Source organism: Phacochoerus africanus, chromosome 7 (genome assembly GCF_016906955.1).
Source record: "Phacochoerus africanus isolate WHEZ1 chromosome 7, ROS_Pafr_v1, whole genome shotgun sequence".
Classification (NCBI taxonomy): Eukaryota; Metazoa; Chordata; class Mammalia; order Artiodactyla; family Suidae; genus Phacochoerus; species Phacochoerus africanus.
The window spans coordinates 7,568,752-7,592,628 of record NC_062550.1 but is presented as its reverse complement, the minus strand read 5'-3'; the positions used below and the strand labels follow the sequence as shown (position 1 = coordinate 7,592,628).

Here is a 23,877-nt window from a genome sequence, read left to right as displayed (position 1 = left end):
TCCTGTCTGCATGCAGGGTTCACCTAGCAATGCAAGGAGATGGGGCTATGGGGGAGGAGGCGCGCGGGCGGGGAAGGAACTAACTAGAAGTTAATCAAGGTCTCTTCTTTTTGGGGGTGACTCTGGAGGAGTACCCGCGTAGAAGAAAAAAAAAAAAGATGGTGCTGGCAGAATTCCTCATGGTTTAATGATCAGTGTTCCAAAAACAACACAGCCTTTGACTTCTTCCTCCTCTGAAACTCATTATTTAAACAGAAGTTTGACTAAAAGTCAAAATACCTTTAAAAAAAAAGATCTGGGAGTTCCCGTCGTGGCGCAGTGGTTAATGAATCTGACTAGGAACCATGAGGTTGCGGGTTCAGTCCCTGCCCTTGCTCAGTGGGTTAACGATCCGACATTGCCGTGAGCTTTGGTGTGGGTTGCAGACGCGGCTCGGATCCCGCGTTGCTGTGGCTCTGGCGTTGGCTGGTGGCTACAGCTCCGACTAGACCCCTAGCCTGGGAACCTCCATATGCCATGGGATCGGCCCAAGAAATGGCAAAAAGACAAAAAGACAAAAAAAAAAAAGATCTGGATCAATTAATGAGTGTAAGTTTGCTTAATTAGTCACAAGGGGCCAGTTCTCTGAAGTGACGTGATATCCTCCCCCTTCCCCATCCTTCTGCCTCAAAAATAAAACCAAAACAAAACAGGGCCTTCCTTGGTTCTACATTCAGGATAAAGCCAGGGCTGAAGCCTCGCTTGGTGGGCAGCCAGGCGGTGGGGTGCATGGGGGCTGGGAGAGGAGACAGGCTCCCGTCACAGGGCAGGACGATCACCCCACCGCCACCCCCCTCCCCGTTACCCTGGGGAGCCTGATTGGGGGACTGTGCAGAGTCCCATTGGGGAGCATCTTCAGGGCTGGCCCCCGGTCCTTGGCCCCTGCTTGTCCATCTGGATCTCGCCCACTTGATCTGCTGCCTCCCTGATCTGGGAGGCCAGCCAGTTTCTGCCCTCATGTCACTGGCAATGGAAGTAAGGATGGGGCTGGACACAGACCCACCCGAGATGCTGGCACAGCCGCCCCCGACCCCTGCCGCCTCTCACAGTGCCACCCGCTGCCCCCTCTGAGGGCTCCCTCTCTGGTCTCCCTGAAGGGCTTCCCGCATGCTCCCCTACTTCCCTACCCCTGCTGATGGCCTGGTGGGTAACCGGCCCGAAGAGAAGTTGTGCTCCTCTCTGCTCACCTATTTGATGAAATATAATTATTTTATAATAAATTATGCAATTAAAGTTTTTAATGTTTAAATAAACAGTAGGGAAAAATGAAGTCACCCCTGAAAGTTACCTATTAATTATTATCATTACAATTCCAAAGCCTGTATCAGCATCTAAACCCCTAGTCAATTCCAACTAATCTCACCGTCCAAATTTGAGACTAGTAAAATCTCTTTTAACTACAAATGTACATTTGTAATTAAATAAAATCTACCTTTCAAAGCTAATTTGAGAACCAAAAATATAAAATGGTAAATCTAATTATGCTAAAAAATTTGAGAATTTACATATGAAGCCATAAGTTGTAGCATTCTCCTGAAACAGTACAATTCTGGTTTTCAAATACTTGAGATTATTTGTAATTATACCAAAGTGTTATGAATCAATTCTAATGGAAAAAAAAACAATCTTAAAAAAATTATATCACAGTGTGCCATAAAACACTCGAAATCACTAATTTATTTATTTTAATTTTTAAAGTGTGTCTGTGTTGTGTATGTGTTATATACATGCATAACACCACCCTTGAGGTGAGGAAGTGTAGAAATTGGGAGTAAACAAACATGAAACATGTCGACTCAAAAAGGGTCTAAGTCAACATCTTAAAACAATGATCCAACAATCTTTTGGGGAGAAGCAGGAACTAACTACCCCAGGCAGCTTTGGCATTTATGCCAAAGACACAGAGCTGGCGAGGGAAACTGCCAGGATTCCCACCCAGGCTGCCTGGCTCAAGTCAGTCAGCCACCAGGCACTCAAGTGCTCCTTGGTCATCTCAAACCTTTGGTTGAACATCCAAGGCAGGAATATTCAACTAAACATGAGTTATTATCACAGTACTGTACCAGTAAAGGCAATGCCATTTTTCTCATCAAATGTAGTGACATTTTTGTGAAATTTTTTTCCTTTGGTGGCGACCAGAAGAAAGCAGGGTCCATGTTGTGTGGGTTAACCTTAACAGAGAAATTTCTGAAAAAAGTTTGAGAACCTCTCTTCAGCATCATAGTTCAAAAGATTAACAAAACACAGTGTAATTTCTCATTCAGACATGCACCAGGAACAGTACTGCCCCGAAGGAAGAGGAAAAAAACTGTTCTTAAAAAAATACACATTAGGTAATCTAACACGGTTTAGGAGAGAAAGAAAAAAACCATTGCAAATTCAGGGTGCTTTTTTTTTTTTGCTTTTTTAGGGCCGCACCCATGGCATATGAAGGTTTCCAGGCTAGGGATCAAATCGGAGCTACAGCTGCTGGCCTATGCCACAGTGACAGGAACGTAGGATCTGAGCCACATCTCTGACCTACACCATAGCTCACGGTAACACCAGATCCTTAACCCAATGAGGGAGGCCAGGGATCAAACCCACAACCTCATGATCACTAGTTGGATTATTTTCCACTATGCTGCAATGGGAACTCCAGGGTGCATTAATTTCAAGCAGAATTTTTTTTTTGTCTTTTTTGTCTTTGTTGTTGTTGTTGCTATTTCTTGGGCCGCTCCCACGGCATATGGAGGTTCCCAGGCTAGGGGTCGAATCGGAGCTGTAGCCACCGGCCTACGCCAGAGCCACAGCAACGCGGGATCCGAGCCACGTCTGCAACCTACACCACAGCTCACGGCAACGCCAGATCGTTAACCCACTGAGCAAGGGCAGGGACCGAACCCGCAACCTCATGGTTCCTAGTCGGATTCGTTAACCACTGCGTCACGACGGGAACTCCTCAAGCAGAATTTTTAACAAGAGAAAACAGGCCTCAAGGAGAGAAAAAAATAGAAATGTCTTTGCATCTTTAACAGATATATCACCTCTACTCACAGTCACTCTTTACTGCAGGGCTCAGAAAACTACAGCCTAAGGGTCAAGTCCAGTCCACTGCTCTTTTTGTAAATAGGCGGAACACAGCTCTGTCCACTCACTTACTTATTAATGGTTCCTTCCAAAATATCATGGCAGTGTTGAGTAGCTTCACTAGAGACTATACACCTAAAATATTTACCATCTCCTTAACATGGAGTTGCAACTGTGTTGCAGTGGGTTAAGAACCCAGCTGCAGCAGCTCAGGTAGGGTTCTGATCCCTGGCCTGCCCCAATGGGTTAAAGGATCCAGCGCTGCCGCAGCTGCGGCTCATATCCAATCCCTGGCTGGAGAACTTCCCCATGATGAGGGTGCAGCCATAATCAATCAATCAATCAATCAATCAATCATTTATTCTTTTTTGGCTATCCCTTGGTGGCATATGGAGTTTCTGGGCCAGGGATCAAATTAGAGCCAGAGTTGTGACCTGCACCACAGCTGCAGCAATGCAGGATCCTTAACCCACTGCACCAGGCTGGGGATGGAACTTGCTTCCCTTCCACTGCAGAGATACCGTCGATCCTACTGCGCCACGGCAGGAACCCCTGTCATAAAACTGAAGGAAAAAAAAAAAACCAAACTAAAGAAAAGGTTTGACAACCCTTATTTTGTTTCTTTCATAGAACTTAACACATCCAAAATTATTTGCTTTTTTCCCCCCTTTTTTGGCTGCACCCACAGCAAATCGAAGTTCCTGGGCCAGGACTGAATCTGGCAATGCTGGATCCTTAACACACTGGGCCAGGGATCAAACCAACAATAGCACAGTGGGAACGTCTATGTATGTTTTGATTTACTCCATTATTGTCTGACTCCTCACTGGAATGCAAACCTCAGAAGAAAAAGACTTTGTTCTCTACTATATTCTAGCACTGAGCAAAGGGCATGGCATACAAAAAGCACTCAATAAAGATGTCGAATGAATGGCATTTATTGAGAGAAAGGAAGGAGAACTAACATTTCTCCTCTTCCCATTCTCTTTTTGATGTACTCCAACTATTCAGCCCACCAATCCACCAAAACAGGTCTTCACAACTAACCTCTGGATTTATCAACATGTTTACCAACCTGACAAATCCAAAGATTAATTTTCAGCCCTCATTTGATTCATCAGCAGCATCAGACCCAGCTGATCTATACCCTTCTTCACGTGATTTTCAGAATACCATACTCTCTCAGTCTTCCTCCTACCCTACTGGCCCCTCCTTAGTTCCCTTTGTGGGTGCTATCTTATTTCCCCAGCCTCCTAATGTTGGTGTGCTCCAAGGCTAGTCTTTGAGACTTTTCTCTCAGTCCACACTCACTTCTTTGGTGAGCTCATCTTGTCTCATGACTGCTCACAGGCATTTTGAACTCAACTAGTCAAAAAGCAAACTCCTCATCCTCCCCCTGCCCCAAACTGCTCCTCCTTTAGTTTTCACCATCTCAGTAAATGGGAATATCGTCCTTCCAGTTGCTGAAGCCAAAACTCTAACTTTCATTCTGTTACACACCAAATCCAACCTACTATCAAACCCTGGTGGTTCAATCTCAGCAACCTATTACAGGTTTAATGATCATTTCTCACCACCTCCACTGCTACCATCCTGGTTCCCTGACAGCGTCTCTGTTTTCACCCTTGCTCCCTGACAGTCTACTTTCAACAGAGCAGCCAGAATGATGTAAACCAGCAAGGTGCTGCATGCTCAAAACCGCAAGAGTTGGCTAGCTGTCTGTCTTTCACACTCAGAGTGAAAAGTCTCACACCACTTGGTCCCCTGAAACCCACTTGCATCTTTGTTGCCTCCATTCCAGACACACAGGTCTCCACGCCCATCCTAGAGCAGGTCAAGCAAGCCTCCATTGCAGAGCAAGACTTTACACTGGCTGGAAAGCTCTTCTAGTCTAATTGAATGAACCAAGACTTCCAAATCAGACACTTCCATGAACTACTGTGTCACCTAAATCACGTTAACAACTCTGTGAAGTAGGTGTCAATACCCCCACTTTACAGATTCGGAAAGTGACATCTAAAGACCACCTATCCAACACACGGTGGAGTTGAGGTTCAATTCCCATTATTATGCACAGAATCATGAGCTCACAGCGCAGTTTGGGGGGGACTAGGAGGAGAGGACTCAGTGATGTTCTTCTGAAGTCCCAATGAGTCCAGGTGCACGTTGACAGCTAGAGAGGAATGTAGAGAGGGATGTAAGGAAAGGCAGTCAGAGAAACAGGATAAGAACCAGGAGGGGAAATTACCCAAACCCAGAGTGTAAAGTTCCTAGGAAAAGGGAGTGGTGTCAAATGGAAGCGAGACATACAGAAGCCCAAGAACCAAGCACATTCCTCAGAGTGAACCACACCTGGGTAGAGGGGAACTTTGATCTTGATTTAATTAAAACAAAACAAAACAAAACAAAACAAAACAAAAAGAGGTATTTTTCTTCTGCCAAGAACAAGAGGTACCCCGACTAGGTTCTACCACTTGCCTGCAGCAAGATGTGTAGTTAAGCATGTGATTAAGCAACACAGCTTTACACCAAGGCTCGCCTCTGGCCCAGTGAGACAAAGTCTGTGTGTGGAGTGGGGGAGGGAGAGGGGGAATGACTGCCCTTTATACTTCCGAAGTCAAAGAAAACTGCAATTACTTTCTCCCCGAGGGTGTGTGGGACCACCGCTGCCTACATCCCAGATATTCTCTAACTGCCCAGAGCGGTAGCCAGAGGCGGAGGGTAAGTGTCGGCCTTCACCCCAAATGCTTCTAGCAACACTTCACCTAAGCCCCATTCCTCTTCGCCCCAGTCAGGCCAAGAGACTCCACACGAACTCCTTCTCATCCCCATCCCCCAGTCACATCCCGGTCCGGCCCCAGAGAAGCCCCACACCCGCAATGGCCCGGACGTGAAGACCCCGCCTCACCACGGCTCCCGCCACGGCGTGGACCAGGTTTTCGTAGGACAGCACGGAAGCCATAGGTGTGGTTCCCGCAGACCTGGTCACAGTTCTCCAGCAGGAGCCACAGCCGGTCGAGCGAGGAAAGAAGCACTGGAGCCCCGAGAGGTAGCGTCAGAAACTCCACCCTCTCAAGCCCGCCTCCTCCAAAACAACTCCTTCCGGGTCACAGGGCGCCCAGTCTCCCGGCCAGAGGCTGGAGGGAAGGGAAGTCGGGCCTGAGGACGCCCCTTGGTTCTGATTGGCTCACGAGGCTTGCGCGGGGCGGGGCGGGGCAGTGCGTGCTGGCCCCACCACCCCTGTGGTTCGCTGGAGTTCCCAGGGCTTGGCCATTCGTGCTTCACATCAACTGCAACACAGGAGGGGACAGAAAACCTACGCAGCCTCCTTTTTCTCCACTTCTGTCCGTAAGACAAGCTGGAGACAAGAAAGATGGGGGATTCATTTTCCTGTTTTCTTCTCACTAGTGTTTTTAGTCACATTTTGGTCAAGCGGAAGTAAGTATTGATTGGGCAGGTCTACCTCCTGGTAGGAAGAGAACTTGAGCTTCAGGGAATCAGATAATCATAAAGAGATGGGAACAAACTAGTTAGCAACTAGGAAGATCATTTAACCTTTTGGTTTCCTTTGTGAAATGATAATTAAAATCGACTCTACCTGCTGTGAGGATTAGAAATTATGTAGATATACTTTATAAAATGCAGAAGAAAAAACTTTTTTGTGTTGAAAAGTGAAAAACCAAACTACACAGAACTAGAAAACCACACGCTACCACCCCTCACCGACATCATAGCATAATACACCATGCTTTAGAACTTCAACCTTACTTCTTCACTTGGGCACCATAGTTCAGTGTCTCTGCCAGCTTCAGGACGGGTTAGTTTACTTTTATAATCCTTGCTGATAATCCTCGAGTACTTACTACAGCCAGCCCCAATGTTTTCTGCCTTTTACATTTACTCCCAGCAGAGGGCCCTAAAGATGTTCACCTGCTTGTGTTTTCACAAAATTTCCAGAAAATATTTTAACCACCACTGGTTAGGATCCCTTTCCCTTTAAACTCCCTTTCATTTAGGGTGGTGACCACTGCTAAGTCAAAGACGAGCTGGGGACACGTATTTAGAAGTGCTTATTTGTATGTACTAATTTAAGTTGCTGCTAGATGTCCTGTTGTAGGAATCATTTCTACCACCCTCTAGAGTCATGACAGGAAGGCGCAGTGAAAGTCAAATGAAGATAGGATTCTGGCACTAGAACATAGAAGCTTGTCTGCTGAAAATTTGAGAACTCAGTTCTCATGAACTCCTAATACTGTCTTTATGATGGTAATTGAACACGATTAATATTTTTTCTTTACTATCGCACCTGTGGTATGTGGACATTCCCAGGCCAGGGGTCTAATAGGAGCTGCAGCTGTGGCCTAGGCCACAGCCACCTCAACACTGGAGCCGAGCCACTTCTGCTACCTACTCCACAGCTTGTGGCAACAATGGATCCTTAACCCACAGAGGGAAGCTAGGGAGCCAACCCAGATCCTCTCGGAGGCTATGTTGGGTTTCTAACACTGAAAAACACTGAGCTGAGCCACAGTGGGAACTCCCACAGTGTAATTTCTCATAATTCTATTTGTAGGGTATGACCTAGAGCAGACAGCATGTTCATCTGTGTGAAATCTTTTGCATCCCAGCTATCAAAAAGTATCTCAATCAAGACGGAATTACCTTTCTACTCTACAAGTCATATAAACAGTGCAAGCACTATGTACATACATTATCTGTCAAACAGAACTACCTCTACAGAGCTATTTTCAATTTCTAAAAATCATAATTTTTTTGCTTGTTCTTAAAATTCACTTTCACATCTCAGTATTCCTATTTTTTTCTCAGAGACCTCCCTGAATCACATCAGCATGAAGTTCCACACTGCATAAACAGTACTTATAAATTTTTTTTTTAATTTTATGGCTGCACCTGGGGCACATGGAAATTCCCAAGCCAAGGACTGAATCTGACTCGGCAGCAACGCCGAATCCTTTACCCCACTGCACCTGGGGCTAGGGATTGAACCAGCACTTCCTCAGCTATCCAAGACACTGCATTCAGATCCTTAAGCCATTGTGCCACTGCAGGAACTTCAAAAAATTTACTGTCATTTTGTTCACACCTACACTGTCACTACAAAATAAAAGCAACTTAGCCAGAACCTTACATTTCATGTACATAGTTTCTACACTGGCATATTTATGGTCAAGTTACATTACAACCTGCAAGTATCCCAGCGATCTGAGTGAGCCACTAAGACATCCTGATTATACACCATGTACTGAGATTTTCATAGCACTTCTGTGTGTGCTCATACTAGTTCTATTTACAACCCCCCTCACTCTGGTTCTGCTTAATACTTACAATCAAGTTTCAAAATGTTTGCTGAACTAGTGCAAACGGTGGTGCCTTTTGCTGCCACCAACACCACAGTAATGCCAGATCCTTAAACCACTGAGGCCAGGGATTGAACCCTCATCCTCATGGATGCTAGTTGGATTTGTACTGTTGAGCCACAGTAGGAACTGCTAAATTTTATAAGTTTAATAGCTTCATTAATTTTACATGTCTACTTCAGGGAATCTCACCCTACCCCCCCCCCAACTATATGCACTCCATTTAGTTACACTTTATTTGCTGTAAATAGTGATACACACTGAATTTGAAAAATTACTACACCATAATTTTTATTTTTTTGTCTCTTGGCCATTTCTAGGGCCGCTTCTGCGGCATATGGAAGTTCCCAGGCTAGGGAGCTGTGGCCACTGGCCTACACCAGAGCCACAGCAACACTGGATCCGAGCTGCGTCTGCAACCTACACCACAGCTCACAGCAATGCCAGATCCTTAACCCACTGAGCAAGGCCAGGAATGGAACCTGCAACCTCATGGTTCCTAGTCAGATTCATTAACCACTGAGCCTTAACGGAAACTCCTACACCATAATTTTTGTTATTTTTTTGCTTTTTAGGGCTGCATCTGCAGCATGTGGAAGCTCCCAGGCTAGGGTCGAGTCAGAGCTACAGCTGCCGGCCTATGCCACATCCACGGCAATGCTGGATCCCTGACCCACTCAGCAAGACCACGGACCAAACCTGTGTCCTCATGGATACCAGTCGGATTCTTTTCCACTGTGCCACAATGGGAACTCCTACACCCTAATTTTTAAAACTAGCCCTCTTACTGGGCCCATCACAAGTGGACAGCCCCTATGAGGAGCTCCCATGTTTGTGAATATCAGCACTCCATAGCGTGGCACTCATTTAACTAATGCCCTTCAAACATACATTGTTTACAATTTCTTGAATAGATGAGTAATTCTCCAAGAAGCAACCTTGTACACATAGGGGGCAACACAGAATATAGGAGAAAAGACATCTCAAGGGAAGAGCCTGCTATAAAGTTCCATAAATTGTGCTACCATGGGCAATTTACTTACATAGGTGCTTCAGCTTCCTCATCCAAATAAAATTGGGTCATCACCAGAAGTGCTTGGCACAGATTAAATACTACTCACTTGATACATTTGCCTACTTGGGTGCATTAATTTTAGCTATTATTAGCAAATCTCTGAAATGTTTCTCCCTCATCCCATTGGGCCAGTATTTCCTAGTTTTGGCAGACTGCTGGTTGTTACTTAAGATCTTTCCTGCATTTCTCCACAGTAATAATTATTTTTTGTTGGGCACGTGAAAACACAGCTATGGACTCTCACTTTGTAGCTTTACTTGCAGCTAAATAAAGGACAAAATAAAGCTGACCAATGGGATAGAAGGATAAAACGTTAATTCCATGTGTTAGCATCAGGATCTCAGCATACACTTACCCCGTGTCCCACTTTTTTTCAGGCTAGAAGATGTTCTCTGCTTGCTCAGAGCAGAAATGGAAGCCCCCTAAAAGTTCAGCAGAGCTACTATCTGAAGTAAAATTGTTTTACTTAAGTGAATGTATTTTTAGGGGTCCTTGTTAACAACACTTTATAATCTAAAAATCTACTGTGTCAATAAATACTTCAGGGCAAGTGACAAGGGTAATAAAAGAAATAGAACATGTGCTGGAATAAAAAGTGGTGGTGGGAAGAGCCAATAAGCAATTTGAAACCATACTTTATTTTTAACATGGCTGGAAATATCCAATAACTATATATCTTTAAGCAGAAAAAAACCCTCCTTTTCCTTCTTATAGCATCATCAGCACAAGAAAAGAACATTTCTGGCTTAGAAATATGGAGTTTCTGTGAAAATGAAGTATGTCTGTGTAACTTAAAAGAGTCTAAAAGCACAGGACACATTTTCAGAAGACCATTTTACTTTTACCTACTTACGGGAGTATGTGCAATGACAGAATGCACTTACATAATAAGTAGTTAATCAAATAAACCAAATAACCCAGAAGCAGCTGGTCATGAGTTATTCACAGCACATATTGGAAATTTTGAGAAAGGGGAACACAAATTAACTAAGAGAACACCAGCAAGCTCAAACTCAGGTTTATATGCTGAGTATTTTTAAAGGACTTAAAAAGCATGCTCAGTCAGCATACAGCTTTTTCTTACTTATATAACAGATGCATTTCTATTTGCTTGTGTACAGCAAAGGGTAAGAATCTGAATTAACTTAGGATTTCAGAAATGTATTCCATGGATTTTACTTTAATGCTCCTACCATTGATTCTTCAAATAAGCAAAGTTCAGAGTTTCATCCTTTGAAATGGCTTTTAAACACTAGCAATTTAAATTGAAAGATAGTAAGTAGAAACCTAGCAATTCCTCATACACTCCCTGAACTTAAGTCTCATTTAATAAAAACTGGATGTACAACAGAAAATTTATCAGTTTTCTCCATCCTTAGAGGAGAGGAAAGGAAAAAAGAGAGGTGGGTATATAGGTGCAGTGTTTAAGAGCTGAATGGAACAATGACTCTTTCATAATGCTGACAATTCCACAATGAAGAACCACCATGAATCTTACCAATTTTTTAGGTCATGCTGGATTAAGAATTTAGGTTTCCCTCTTTGTGTATCAACCTTCATATTCTCCAAATTATAAAGATTAATACAAAATAAATTCTAGCCGCAAAAGATAATTCCCAAGTAGGAGGCCGAACAGCAAAGGGAATCCTTTTTTCAACATTTGGTATGTTAAAATTTCACTGAAGTGGAAATCCAACATTTAAAATATGAAATCTCTTGGCCGAGGAAGAAACTACAGCTATTACGGGTATTACTCTACATAGTCATTATATGTACCACATATTAAACCCAGCATTAAATGTGCTTGCATAATTACACTGTGAATGATGACAGCAGTAATGACGCTAGTGAAAAAGGACCATCTTTAGCCCAAGAAGAGGAAAAAAATGTGAAAACAAGTAGAAAGCAAACTTTAAAGAGTCTGGGCATTTTCTGATCTGAATAGTACATTTTAAACATAGAAACATAAAGAGAAAAATATTCCCTATTTCCCGTATGTGGAAATAAAATGAAACATTTATTTTAGATATCAGACAAGAACAGAGCTATGTAACCCAATTCTACTGCAGCATTATAAAAACCATCCCTTCACCACAGTGTAAGATTTAAACGCATCTGCACAAGGGTATGTATTATAGAAACTGTAGTAAGATTGCTGCTGCCCTGCCAAGTACTTCCAGTCCCTACCCAGGTCCTACTGCAATACCAGTGGTCCCAATACTTTTACGGAAGCAAATCATTAAAAATAACAGTAACAAAGCAATTAAAAAGACAAATCAAAATGCCTCAGTAGCCAAATATCCAACTTAAATTTTATCTATTTAAATGCTGTATTTGCTCATTAATAAATCTTTATTTCACTCAAATGTGAACAATAAATCTTCCATACTGAAGTATTTTCCTTGCCTAATTAATTCAAAGGAAAAAACTAAAATGATTAGTAAAGAAAAAAGTAGGGATTAACACAACCTTTTAATTTGTCTTAAATATTTTTAAGGTTTAAAAAGTGTTTAAAGTTTTTAATTTCTAGTAGGAAAACATTATCTGAATGAATGACTACCTAATGGCAAACCACTGTAAAATGTTTCAGCTGCACTTGGGGCAAAGGGGTAGGGATTATCTTCAAAGCACCCCAGCTTTCTTCATGAGAAGGTCAGAGGTACACTGGTTTGTATTATTGCGACATCCGTTAGGTGATCCAAGTTGCTTTTCCTTAAGCAAGGGCTTTATTTATCAGAAGGGCATTATGCTTGACCTCCAAATTTGGCTGACAATTTACTGATGAGATTCATAACCTTTGGGTTGCTCTGATATTTCGACATATTTGCTGGGTTCTGCGCCACATCCTGGAAGGCCACCATAACTTCTGGATCCTGCAAATAAAGGGTACAGATTTTTTTTTATTATTTAAAAAAATGTCCTATGGGTCAATAATTTTATTTTTTTTTTGTCTTTTGTCTTTGTTGTTGTTGTTGCTATTTCTTGGGCCACTCCCACGGCATATGGAGATTCCCAGGCTAGGGGCTGAATCAGAGCTGTAGCCACCGGCCTATGCCAGAGCCCCACAGCAACGCGGGATCCGAGCCGCGTCTGCAACCTACACCACAGCTCACGGCAACGCCGGATCGTTAACCCACTGAGCAAGGGCAGGGACTGAACCCGCAACCTCATGGTTCCTAGTCGGATTCGTTAACCACTGCGCCACGACGGGAACTCCAATAATTTTATTATTTTAAGTGCTATCTCTGTATTTAGACCTATAATTTTGTCATGGCCAAGTTAACTCAGATTTCGGCGAGTCAATGAAGCCACGGTACTCAGAAGTTCCCGGGCCAGTAATCAAACCCGAACCACAGCAGTGACAATGCTAGATCACTAACCCACTGAGCTACCAAGGAACTCCTAAAGTATAAATATTAATGTGCAATTCCAAGTCAAACAATTATGTCACCTGACAACGAAAAAGACATAAAATTTTGATACAAAGAAAAGAACTGGATGTAATTGTTAACTAATGCAGAGCATTCCCCATAAATCCCATTTTTTCCCCATCATTTTGGGCCGAACCCACGGTATATGGAGGTTCCCAGGCCAGGAGTTGAATCAGAGCTATAGCTGCCAGCCTACACCACAGCTACAGTAATGCCAGATCCACGTTGTGTCTGTGACCTACACCATAGCTCTCGGCAACACCAGATCCTTAACCCACTGAACAAGGCCAGGGATCGAACCTGTAAACTCACAGATAGTAGTCAGGTTCATTACCCCTGAGCCACAATGGGAACTCCCCCACAATAAACCATTTTTTAAAAACTTAAGCTACTTATTCTAAAAACAGAAAATGAATGCTACACCTCCATAACTGGCTACTGGGTAATTCAGATCAACAAAATATGGTTAACAGGGTAACCTGTCTTCACATGGAACTATGAAAGAAGTGCTTTAGTGACATAAATTCCAACTCTGTTCTTCCAAGTCTTACCTGCATGGCTGCAAGAACCTCGGGATCACTAAGAATTTCATTGAGCCCAGGCATTCCTGCCATTCCAGGCATGCTCCCTCCCATTCCAGGCATTCCTCCAGGAAAATTACCAGGCATTCCCCCAGGAAAACCACCTGCAAGAATTAATGAAAGATCAGTATAGACACCAACCGTATTTCCAAGTACCCTGAGAGTGTACTGTAACGTCCTTCACGAATGCATCATGTGCAGAGAGCAAGGGTGCTACCAAACACAAAGTACCCTAAACATAACTGGATGTTAACAAGACAATTTTTAACATCAGATTTTCTCCTAAAATATAAGGCTGTAAATACCTTTTCCTAGAAACAAAACTTTAAAAAGAAAACTAATCCTACTTTAGAGAGAAACCTAACAGTCTCTTGGAATTATGAAATTAATTACTTTCTCATTCTTTGATATTACTTACCTGTTTCAATAATGGAAATTCAAGAGAGGTTGTTTTTTTCCCAAAACTATTTTCCCCTGGAGCAGTTATTCCTTCAAGAACTACCTGAAATGCTTGTTATAAAAAGCTGTGGAGGAGTTCCTATCGTGGAACTACTTTTTTTTGGGGGGGAACCCAGAAACAAATCTGACTAGTATCCATGAAGACGCAGGTTTGATTCCTGGCCTCGCTCACTGAGTTAAGAATCCGGTGCTGCTGTGAGCTGTGGTAAAGGTCGCAGACTTGACTCAGAGCTGGCTTGGTTGTAGCTGTGGTGTAGGTCGGCAGCTACAGCTCTGACTGGACCCCTAGCCTGGGAAGCTCCATAAGCCACAGGAGCGGCCCTAAAAGACATTAAAAAAAAAAAAAAAAAAAAAAAGCAGCTGTGTTTTGATCTCCACCCCGTCTAAAATCAAAATTTCTAAAAATGAAACTGAAAATCTGTTATTTTTTTAAAAATATGAAGTACTATTTTTATTCACTAGTTTGTTTTGGTTTTGTTTTTCGGGGGCCGTGCCTGAAACATTTTTAAGTTCCTGGGCCAGGGATCAAACCCATGCCATAGCAACAACCAGAGCCACTACAGTGACAAGGCCAGATCCTTAACCAGCTGTGCTACAAAAGAACTCCAGAAATGTGTACTTTTAACAAACATTCCTGGTGCTGTGCTGCTGCTTCTTTATACTGAAAAGAATGCTCTAGCAAAAAGGATTTAATTCTCCTGGCATATTTTTAGATTACAAACCCAAACTTTTCTACTCAGTTTTCCACTACAATAAATCTTCATGTCTATTAGAGATATCCTAAAATCACACTTAACCATTAATACAGGGACATACTGAAGAGAAATACAAGTCACAATGTATTCTATAGATAAAGGGTCATTTTAAGTAAGACGATAAATATGTATAACAAAATGATTTCCATCTGCCTCAATAATTCAAACATACCCATAAATAATTAACCATGACAGATAAAGAGATCTAATGGGGTCTGAAAACAACTTCTGGCTTCTTTTCCTGCTGACTTTTTTTGGGGGGGGTCTTGGCCGCACCCTTGGTACACGACGTTCCCAGGCTAGGGGTCAAATCAGAGCTGCAGCTACCAGCCCACACACCAAAGCACACAGCAATGACGGATCCTTAACCCACTGAGTGAGGCCAAGGACCAAACCCGTGTCCTCACGGATACTAGTCAGGTTTGTTACCGCTGAGCCATGATGGGAGCTCTTGCCACTGACTTTCAAAAACAAGTTTCTACCTGAAAAAAAATTACTGGCCCAAGGCAACAATAGTTAGCCCATCTGCTTGTCCAATCTACATGATAAAATCCATTTAACAAAAATCTCTAGTATTAGTCCAAATTAGTGGTCATTTTCTAAAACAAAGGTACCTGACATAAAATTGATTTGTAAGTTGAACAACAAAGCAGCTCTGAGCTAAACTTTATTTTCTCACATTCTCTCCAAGTCATCGTCAATGTATGCAAAGTGTGTTCTTTCTTCTGTTGTTGTTGCTTTTGGCACATGACCTTCCAGAGTACAGAGTACCTTTTCTAACCTCTAACCATGTAAGTGCTAAGCAGTGGCCGAGACATATTAAATGGTGTGAAGCTGCCTCTATAATCTATAAACCTTTAAGAGAAAGCTAGTTACTTTGGGGCCGCTGATTCCCTATTCAAATTACTAACTTAAAAAAACACCTCTTCTGGGAGTTCCCATCATGGCTCAGCAGAAACAAATTGAATCACAGATTCGATCCCTGGCCTTGCTCAGTGGGTTAAAGATCTATCGTTGCCATGACCTGTGGTGTAGGTCGCAGACGTGGCTTGGATCTGGCATTGCTGTGGCTATGGCGTAGGCCACTGGCCACAGCTCCAATTCAATCTGTAGCCTGGGAACCTCCATATGCTGTGGGTATGGCCCTAAAAAGACAAAAAAAAGGGTCTCTTCTGGTCTTTGTGTAAATTTCATAATGTCTCATTTAGGAAGTACCCAAAATATATCCTCTGAGTGCTTTTTTAAAAGTTCTTCTGCGGAGTTCCCATTGTGGCGCAGTGGTTAACGAATCCGACTAGGAACTATGAGGTTGCGGGTTGGATCCCTGGCCTTGCTCAGTGGGTTAAGAATCCGGTGTTGCCATGAGCTGTGGTGTACGATGCAGACGCGGCTTGGATCCCACGTTCCTGTGGCCCTGGCGTAGCCCAGTGGCTACAGCTCAGATTTAACCCCTAACCTGGGAACCTCCATATGCCACGGGAGCAGCCCAAGAAATGGCAAAAAGACAAAAAAAAAAGTTTTTCTGCCTGTATCACATAGGCCTCTGCAATCATTCAAGGCTTTGCCTCACTAGTAATTTCTAATCACTTGACATTTGCAAGAAAGGGAAGAATGTATATTAATTTTATACTGAACTCAAAACATGTTTTGTGTTTAATGACTCCATGCTTTTCCAGCTATCCTCATGAATACCAATGTGTAACAGAACAAAATTCTATTACGGCAATTTAAGAATACTTTAGTAAATTAATACTTCCGTCATAATAAATTCTTATGGCCTTTTAATAAAATATAAAGATCAGGCCTCAATAAAAGTTATCTATCTTTAAAAAGCATACTGCTCGGAGTTCCCATCATGGCTCAGCGGAAATCAATCTGACTAGTATTCATGAGGACGCAGGTTCAATCCCTGGCCTCACTCAGTGGTTAAGGATCTGGCATTGCCATAAGCTGTGGTGTAGGTCACAGATGCGGCTCAGATCTGGCATTGATGTGGCTGTGGTGTAGGCCAATAGCTACAGCTTCGATTCAACCCCTAGCCTGGGAACCTCCACATGCCGCAGGAGCGGCCATAGAGAAAGACCAAAAAGGAGTTCCCGTCGTGGCCCAGTGGTTAACAAATCTGACTAGAAGCCATGAGGTTGTGGGTTGGATCCCTGGCCTTGCTCAGTGGGTTAAGGATCCAGTGTTGCCATGAACTGTGGTGTAGGTCAGACACGGCTTGGATCCCGCGTTGCTGTGTCTCTGGCGTAGGCCGGCAGCTGTAGCTCTGACTGGACCCCTAGCCTGGGAACCTCCATATGCCGTGGGTGCAACCATAGAAAAGACCAACCCCCCTACCCCCACCAAAAAAGTATAATGCTCAAAATACAAGGGAAGTCATATACTGTATTTCCACTAACAAAATTTTTAAAGAGAACGAAACTTCTAGAGGCTGACATACAGTATTTGAGGGACTAATAGTACTAAATACAATATACGTACCTGAGCCCCCAAATCAGAGTATTCTGCAATTACTTAATATTAAGAGTTTTAATTTTTCTTTTAAAATACCTGGAAAAGAGCCATACTGAGCTCCTGATTGCCGTCTGGCTTCTTCCTCCTTTAATAAAAAAAAAAAAAAAAATTTATTTAATGAGAGGGGGAAGTCTGCTGTCCACTTCTATGCTATCTAAGCAAAACAACGAAAAAAATATAAAATAAGCTAGTTAAAGGACTAAAAGGAATGACAAGTTTCAAATGGCAGTACTAAACTAAAGGAGACACCCCATCCTCCAAGAAAACAATTTTCATTTGGATTCTCAAGGAGTACATTTTACTTTTGGTACTGATTTCAAGTCGTATTTTACTTCAACTTGGGGGAGGGAAAAAACCTGGAAAGCAATTCACAGCACTGATGTCTGCTCATGATTATGAAAATTAAATTCTTACTGCTTTAAAGCTCCAAAATAAAAGCACATGTTGGCACTACTAAGGCTGCCATGGCTTTTGTTTCCCAGGTTCACCATTTCCATACTCTCCTCTACAAAACTCAACAACAAATACAACTGGAGACTTACAAGTTTGTTTTTGCTGTTTTCTTAAAGACAAAGGGAAAACAATTTCCCTCATGAGCAGTTATGAAGGAATATATAAATGTAAAAATTACTCTTGGGTATTATGAACGATAATCCTAAAAAATCAAGCATACTGAATTAAAAATATTAAACAAAACAGGTTGTAACATTATGTAACTATAATATAGTTTTATATCCTTCAACGATGCTGGAAATAAGCAGATGAAAATTGATTCTGTTGATGTAAGAAGCTAATATAGAAAAAAGCTATAAGAAACCTCAATAATAGCAGCAACAATATTGCAGAGAAATTATGGACTTTTTTCTTCTAAATTTTATATAGCATAATTTGTAATGGAAACTAAAGAAAAACTAGAGCAAACATTACTTATTAAATTTTTTAAAAATTTGAGTGTTGATTTACAATGTTGTTAGGTTCAGGTGGATAGCAAAGTGATTCAGTGAAATACACAGTTACATATAACACATATATTTATGTATATAACATATATATAACTATATAAACTTTTTTCAAATTCTTGTCTAACATAGATTACAAGATATTGAGTATATACAGTAGGACTTTGTTATTATTTTATATATAGTAGTATGAATCTGCTAATCCCAAATTCCTACTTTATGCCTCTTTCCCCTTTGAAAACCACAAGTTTCTATATCTTTAAGTCTATTCCTGTTTTGAAGGTAAATTCATTGGTATAATGTTTTTAGATTCCACATATTTGCAACATCATATGATTATTTGTCTTTTTTTGATTTACTTCACTTATTTGGTCTCTCCATGTTGCTACAACGACTAAAGTCAATTTTATTTCATTTTTTTTCAGGCCAGGGACTGAATTCGAGCCACACCTGTGATCTAGGCAGCAGTTGCAACAATGCTGGTTCCTTTAACCTACTGTGATGAGCTGGGGTCTAACTCTCGGCTCTGTGGCTACTTGAGCCATGCCGTCAGATTCTGAACCCAATTGTGCCATAGGAGGAACTCTAACTAAAGTCAATTATAAATAGCTATGAATCTCCTATTAAAACAGAAGGAATCATAAAACTTTAGATAATCAGGGCATGTATCCTAAAGAAGACAAATATCCCAAGTTTTATTGATTTGTATTTTTAAAGCCACTCCCAAGGCATATGGAAGTCCACAGGCTAGGGGTTGAATCAGAGTCACGTCTTCGACTCACACCACAGCTCATGGCAATGCTGGATCCTTAATCTGCTGAGCAAGGCCAGGGACTAAACCAGTGTCCTAATATATACTAGTAGTTGGGTTTGTTACTGCTGAGCCACAATGGGAACTCCCCAAATTTAAAATTAATTACCTGACCAGGAAAAAGCCTTGATTTTAGGAGAACACAAATAAGAATATAAATTGGTGAAATATAAACTCACTTAAGAATTTGAAGACTAAAAATATCCCCACAAATTAGAGATAATGAGGGGAAGGAAAACTCCAGAGTAGAATCATTATCCTACTGAGTACCGCAGCCAGCACTAAGTAAGAGGGATAGGAATTAGAGAGATATTCAAAAAAATTCTACTACATTTGCCTTTCACAGTTTAATCATACAAGTCTTACCCTCTGGGCTCTCTCATGTTCTTCCCGAGCCTTCTTAACCCTTTCTATTCTTTCTTTTATCTCTCGCTCTTCACGTTTTCGCTCATACTTGCGCCGATGTTCAGCAATTTTTTGGGCCTAGAAAAAGAAGCGCCATATGTCTTTTCTGAAAGTTGAATAATGCCGACACAAATCAACACGGTTTTTTTTTTTTTGGCCAAGTTCCTGGGCCAGGCAGGGATCAAACCCACACCATAACACCAACCCAGGCTGCAGGAGTGACAATGCTGGATCCTTAACCTACTCTGTCACCAGAGAACTCCCAAATCAATGGTTTTGTTAAAGAATTACTTTCCTTTGTAAAGAGTTTTAATTCAACACATAGTTCTTCTGAATAATGAGTTAGATTTATCATTTAGAAAAAGATCTAACTCAGGCTTTAACAAGTCCACTGTGAAAGAGAGGAAAGAGGCTTGGATTTGAAGTCAAAGATAAATGTTATAAGTCTCAACAAATTGACTACTGCAAGGACAGGTATGAAATCGCATGACAACTCCTGCCTGCTACCTGCCACTGGAAGGCAGAGATTGGGAACACACATACCAGTCAGTTACTTCCCTAACACATAGCAGTTAGGTTTTTCTCCTCAGTAAAGGAAGGGAGCAGGGAGGAGAAGTATGATAGTCTTTTTTGGTCTTTTTAGGGCCGCACCTACGGCATATGGAGGTTCCCAGGCTAGGGGTTGAAAATGTTGGGAGCCATAGCTGCCGGCCTATGCCATAGCCAGAGTCACGCTGGATCTGAACTAAGTCTGTGACCTACACCATAGCTCAGGGCAATGCCAGATCCTTAACCTACTGAGCGAGGGCAGGGATCGAACCTGCGTCCTCATGGATGCTAGTCAGATTCATTTCTGAGCCATGACAGGAACTCCAAAGTATGATAGTCTTAACTGCTATAAGATGATGGGAAAATGTATGTACCAGGCACCACCAGTACACAGTCCATGCCAAATATCTGGAATACATTATTCATCCACAGAATAAAATAAATATGAGATTCACATGCATTACTTTACCTTATTCATGATTATTTTTAAAGAACCTAGCTCTAGAATATCTCACATAACTTTGTGGAGTTAGCTCCATAATTTCAAAATCTCTGAAAATAAATTCTTGATAATGCAACTTCCCACAAAGCTGAAAGATTTACCATGTAAATGCACCAAAATTATTTTAACTAATAATTTTAGACAGAAATAAACACAGACTAGACTCAGTCTTGGATCACATTTATAATACTGCATGACAAATGAAAACATGAGAACTCAATGAGATTTCCTGAATTCAACAGAAATTTACGTGATTACAGATTGTAACTTCCAAACGTTGATTTCTTCGCATCTGTTTTGCAGTTAATTTACTGCCAGAGTAAGTATAAGTACTACAGCCATGGACTATCAGTTAATGACCTCCCTTTCCCTAACATACCCTTGGCTGAACTTCTTTCAGCATTGCACTAGCATCTTCATCATAATCCAGCTTACAGGCAAGGGCAAGATCATGGGCTGCTTCTTCCCAATGGCCCAAAAGTCTGAAATAGATTTAAAGTAATTTTATGATCCTTTTGTACATATTTATGTAAGCTTTTCTTCCTTACTATAAAAAAGGACTGTTTTTTGGTCTTTTTTGTCTTTTTAGGGCTGTACCTGAGGCATATGGAGGTTCCCAGGCTAGAGGATGAATTCGAGCTGTAGCTGCCGGCCTACGCCAGAGCCACAGCAACATGGATCTGAGCCGCACCTGCGACCTACACCACAGACCACGGCAACACCGGATCTTTAACCCACTGAGCAGGGCCAAGGATCAAACCCACTTTCGGTTCGTTAACCACTGAGCCATGACAGAAACTCCTAAAAAAGGACTGTTACAGAAGAGATTTAAATACTAAAGAGATTTAAATACATTAAATACTAAATTATAAATTCTATTGAACAAATTCAATTACTATGTTCTACTCTATAAAAATTTAAGAGTAAATTTTCTGTAATAGCAACTGAAAATGTTTAAAAAAATTTTTTTTAATGGTTTTAAATTCAGAATATAATAGAATTTAAAAAGATATGAGAGTTCCCTTGTGGCACAACAGGTTAAGGATCTGATGGTATCACTGCAGTGGCTTGGGTCGCAGCTGTGGCTCAGGCTCAATCCCTGATCCAGGAACTTTGCAATGTTTAAAGAGTTAAAACTGGAGTTCTGTCGTGGCTCAACGGTTAACGAATCCAAATAGAAACCTTGAGGTTGCAAGTTCGGTCCCTGGCCTTGCTCAGTAGGTTAAGAATCCGGTGTTGTAGTGAGCTGTGGTGTAGGCCGCAGACGCGGCTCGGATCGTGCGTTGCTGTGGCTCTGGCATAGGCTGGTGGCTACAGCTCCAATTCGACCCCTAGCCTGTGAGCGGCCCTAGAAAAGGCAAAAAGACAAAAAAAAGAAAAAAAGAGTTAAAACTGAGTTAATAAGTATACCCAGAGAAGTCTCTCATTTGCACTGCTGTCCTATACTCCCATTTTTACCTATCTCTTCTGATCCACCCTGCCTCTCCTGTTTAAATGTGTTGTTTTGCATCTCATATAGAAGGTAGCATGCTAAATACACATCACGTTAACCTTGTTTTTGATGAATTCAAAGTTGTCGGTTTATATAATGGGGAGGGGGGAATCAAACCCTCAACCTCATGGTTCCTAGTCAGATTCGTTTCCACTGCACCACAACGGGAACTCCGCAAGTAAATTTTTTTAATGTTTGTTTTTTTGCCTTTTCGAGGGCCGCTCCCAACGCATACGGAGGTTCCCAGGCTAGGGGTTGAGTTGGAGCTATAGCCACCAGCCTACTCCTAGAGCCACAGCGATGTGGGATCCAAGCCGCGTCTGTGACCTACACCACAGCTCACGGCAATGCCGGATCCTCAACCCACTGAGCAAGGCCAGGGATCGAACCTGCAACCTCATGGTTCCTAGTCGGATTCGTTAACCACTGTCCCATGACGGGAACTCCTCCTCAAGTTAAGTTTTAAACTAGGATTCTGTGTGTCTTAAGTATATTCTGAAGATAAAAACTGCAAAAACACTTTAAGCTTTACTTGGAGAATATGATTTAAAAGGTATGATTCTAAAACAATTTTACGTATATTGTAGGGTAACACAAGTAAATACATTAGAAGCAAAGACTTCTGATACCAGGATAATATGTCAAAAATACAAAATAAAAAGGAAAACATTTAAAGCTGAATTTTAATTGAAAATACTAGCTCAAAATTTCAAAACTTTTTTCCCTAAAATGATTATTTTTAAAACGCTTTTTTCTGACTTTCTTAATTGAAATGATAGTGATGCTTTCCTGGAAGCAATGGACATACCTAGTGGTCAAACCTCTTCTTCTGCAAAATAATCTCCACTAAAATAAACCATGGCTTCCTGGAGAAACGGCCTATTCTAAGTCCATGTACAAGATGACGTGTTGTACCAGAAGGCAAAGAAACGCTCAAAGACTAGTAGGATCAGTCCTAAGACAACCAACAGCAATGCATGACCCTTTTGTATACTCAGCACTGATAAAAAAATTTTTCAAACCTCTTAGCTGTACCTTTGACTTTTATCTTCATAATCACTAGAGCTACTTTTTTTAGTTATCTAATGCAGTTGGTCCCAAGCATATCTATTTTCATTCGTTTCCATCCACACTTAAAGCACAGTCCCTTTTTCAATCCATGTAAGATGTTAAAGTGCTGGACATTTATCCCCCAAACCACTAATACTCATCTGTATATGACGTTTTGCTTCCTGGTTTGATTACTACTCTGGGTTAAATTAACGTCTTTATTCTCCTCTTTATCTGATTTTTCAGGTGACCCAACCATCACTAAAGTAGTCTGAGGCTGGTGAATTCCCTTTTCTATAATATACTGGGGAGTTCCTGTTGTGGCACAGTGGTTAACGAATCTGACTAGGAACCATGAGGTTGCGGGTTTGATCCCTGGCCTTGTTCAGTGGGTTAAGGATCCAGCGTTGCTGTGAGCTGTGGTGTGGGTCGCAGACATGGCTCGGATCCCGCGTTGCTGTGGCTCTGGTGTAGGCCGGCGGCTACAGCTCCGATTGAACCCCTAGCCTGGGAACCTCCATATGCTGTGGGAAGCGGCCCGAGAAAAGGCAAAAAGACAAAAATAAAATAAAATATATATATATATATATATATATATATATATATATTTTTTAACATTAAGTTACAAAGATAAAGTCTAAAAATAAAAGAAAGTTTTTAAGACACTGATACAAAGCCACTCTTTTTCCTCAAGATAACTTTGAAAAAAACCCTTACCTTACATCTGGCTCTATATTGCCAAAGTCAGTGGCATTCATTGAGTGGAAAGTATAAAAAGAATTTTTATTTTCTTTGTTTCTTATGA

The 23,877-nt window shown here is 41.6% G+C and overlaps 2 protein-coding genes across 3 annotated transcripts in view; both read right to left on the bottom strand.

The window, feature by feature from the left end:
* Positions 1 to 6,217, bottom strand: part of SLC25A17 (solute carrier family 25 member 17) — a 40,507-nt gene extending 34,290 nt beyond the window's left edge. Inside the window, exon 1 of one of the 2 annotated variants that reach the window (XM_047786177.1) lies at positions 6,017 to 6,217. In XM_047786177.1, the coding sequence (XP_047642133.1) occupies positions 6,017 to 6,070 (54 nt within the window). In that variant the 5' untranslated portion in view covers positions 6,071 to 6,217. The remainder of the gene's footprint in view (positions 1 to 6,016) is intronic. The other variant, XM_047786178.1, reaches the window with a different exon arrangement.
* Positions 6,218 to 11,557: 5,340 nt separating this feature from the next.
* The window catches only part of ST13 (ST13 Hsp70 interacting protein), a 34,673-nt gene continuing 22,353 nt past the window's right edge, over positions 11,558 to 23,877 (bottom strand). The window contains exons 8-12 of the mRNA XM_047786176.1: positions 20,910 to 21,012; positions 19,441 to 19,557; positions 17,341 to 17,389; positions 13,544 to 13,677; positions 11,558 to 12,434 (exon numbers count right to left, since the gene is read on the bottom strand). Coding sequence (XP_047642132.1) covers positions 12,306 to 12,434; positions 13,544 to 13,677; positions 17,341 to 17,389; positions 19,441 to 19,557; positions 20,910 to 21,012 — 532 coding nt within the window. The 3' untranslated portion in view covers positions 11,558 to 12,305. The remainder of the gene's footprint in view (positions 12,435 to 13,543; positions 13,678 to 17,340; positions 17,390 to 19,440; positions 19,558 to 20,909; positions 21,013 to 23,877) is intronic.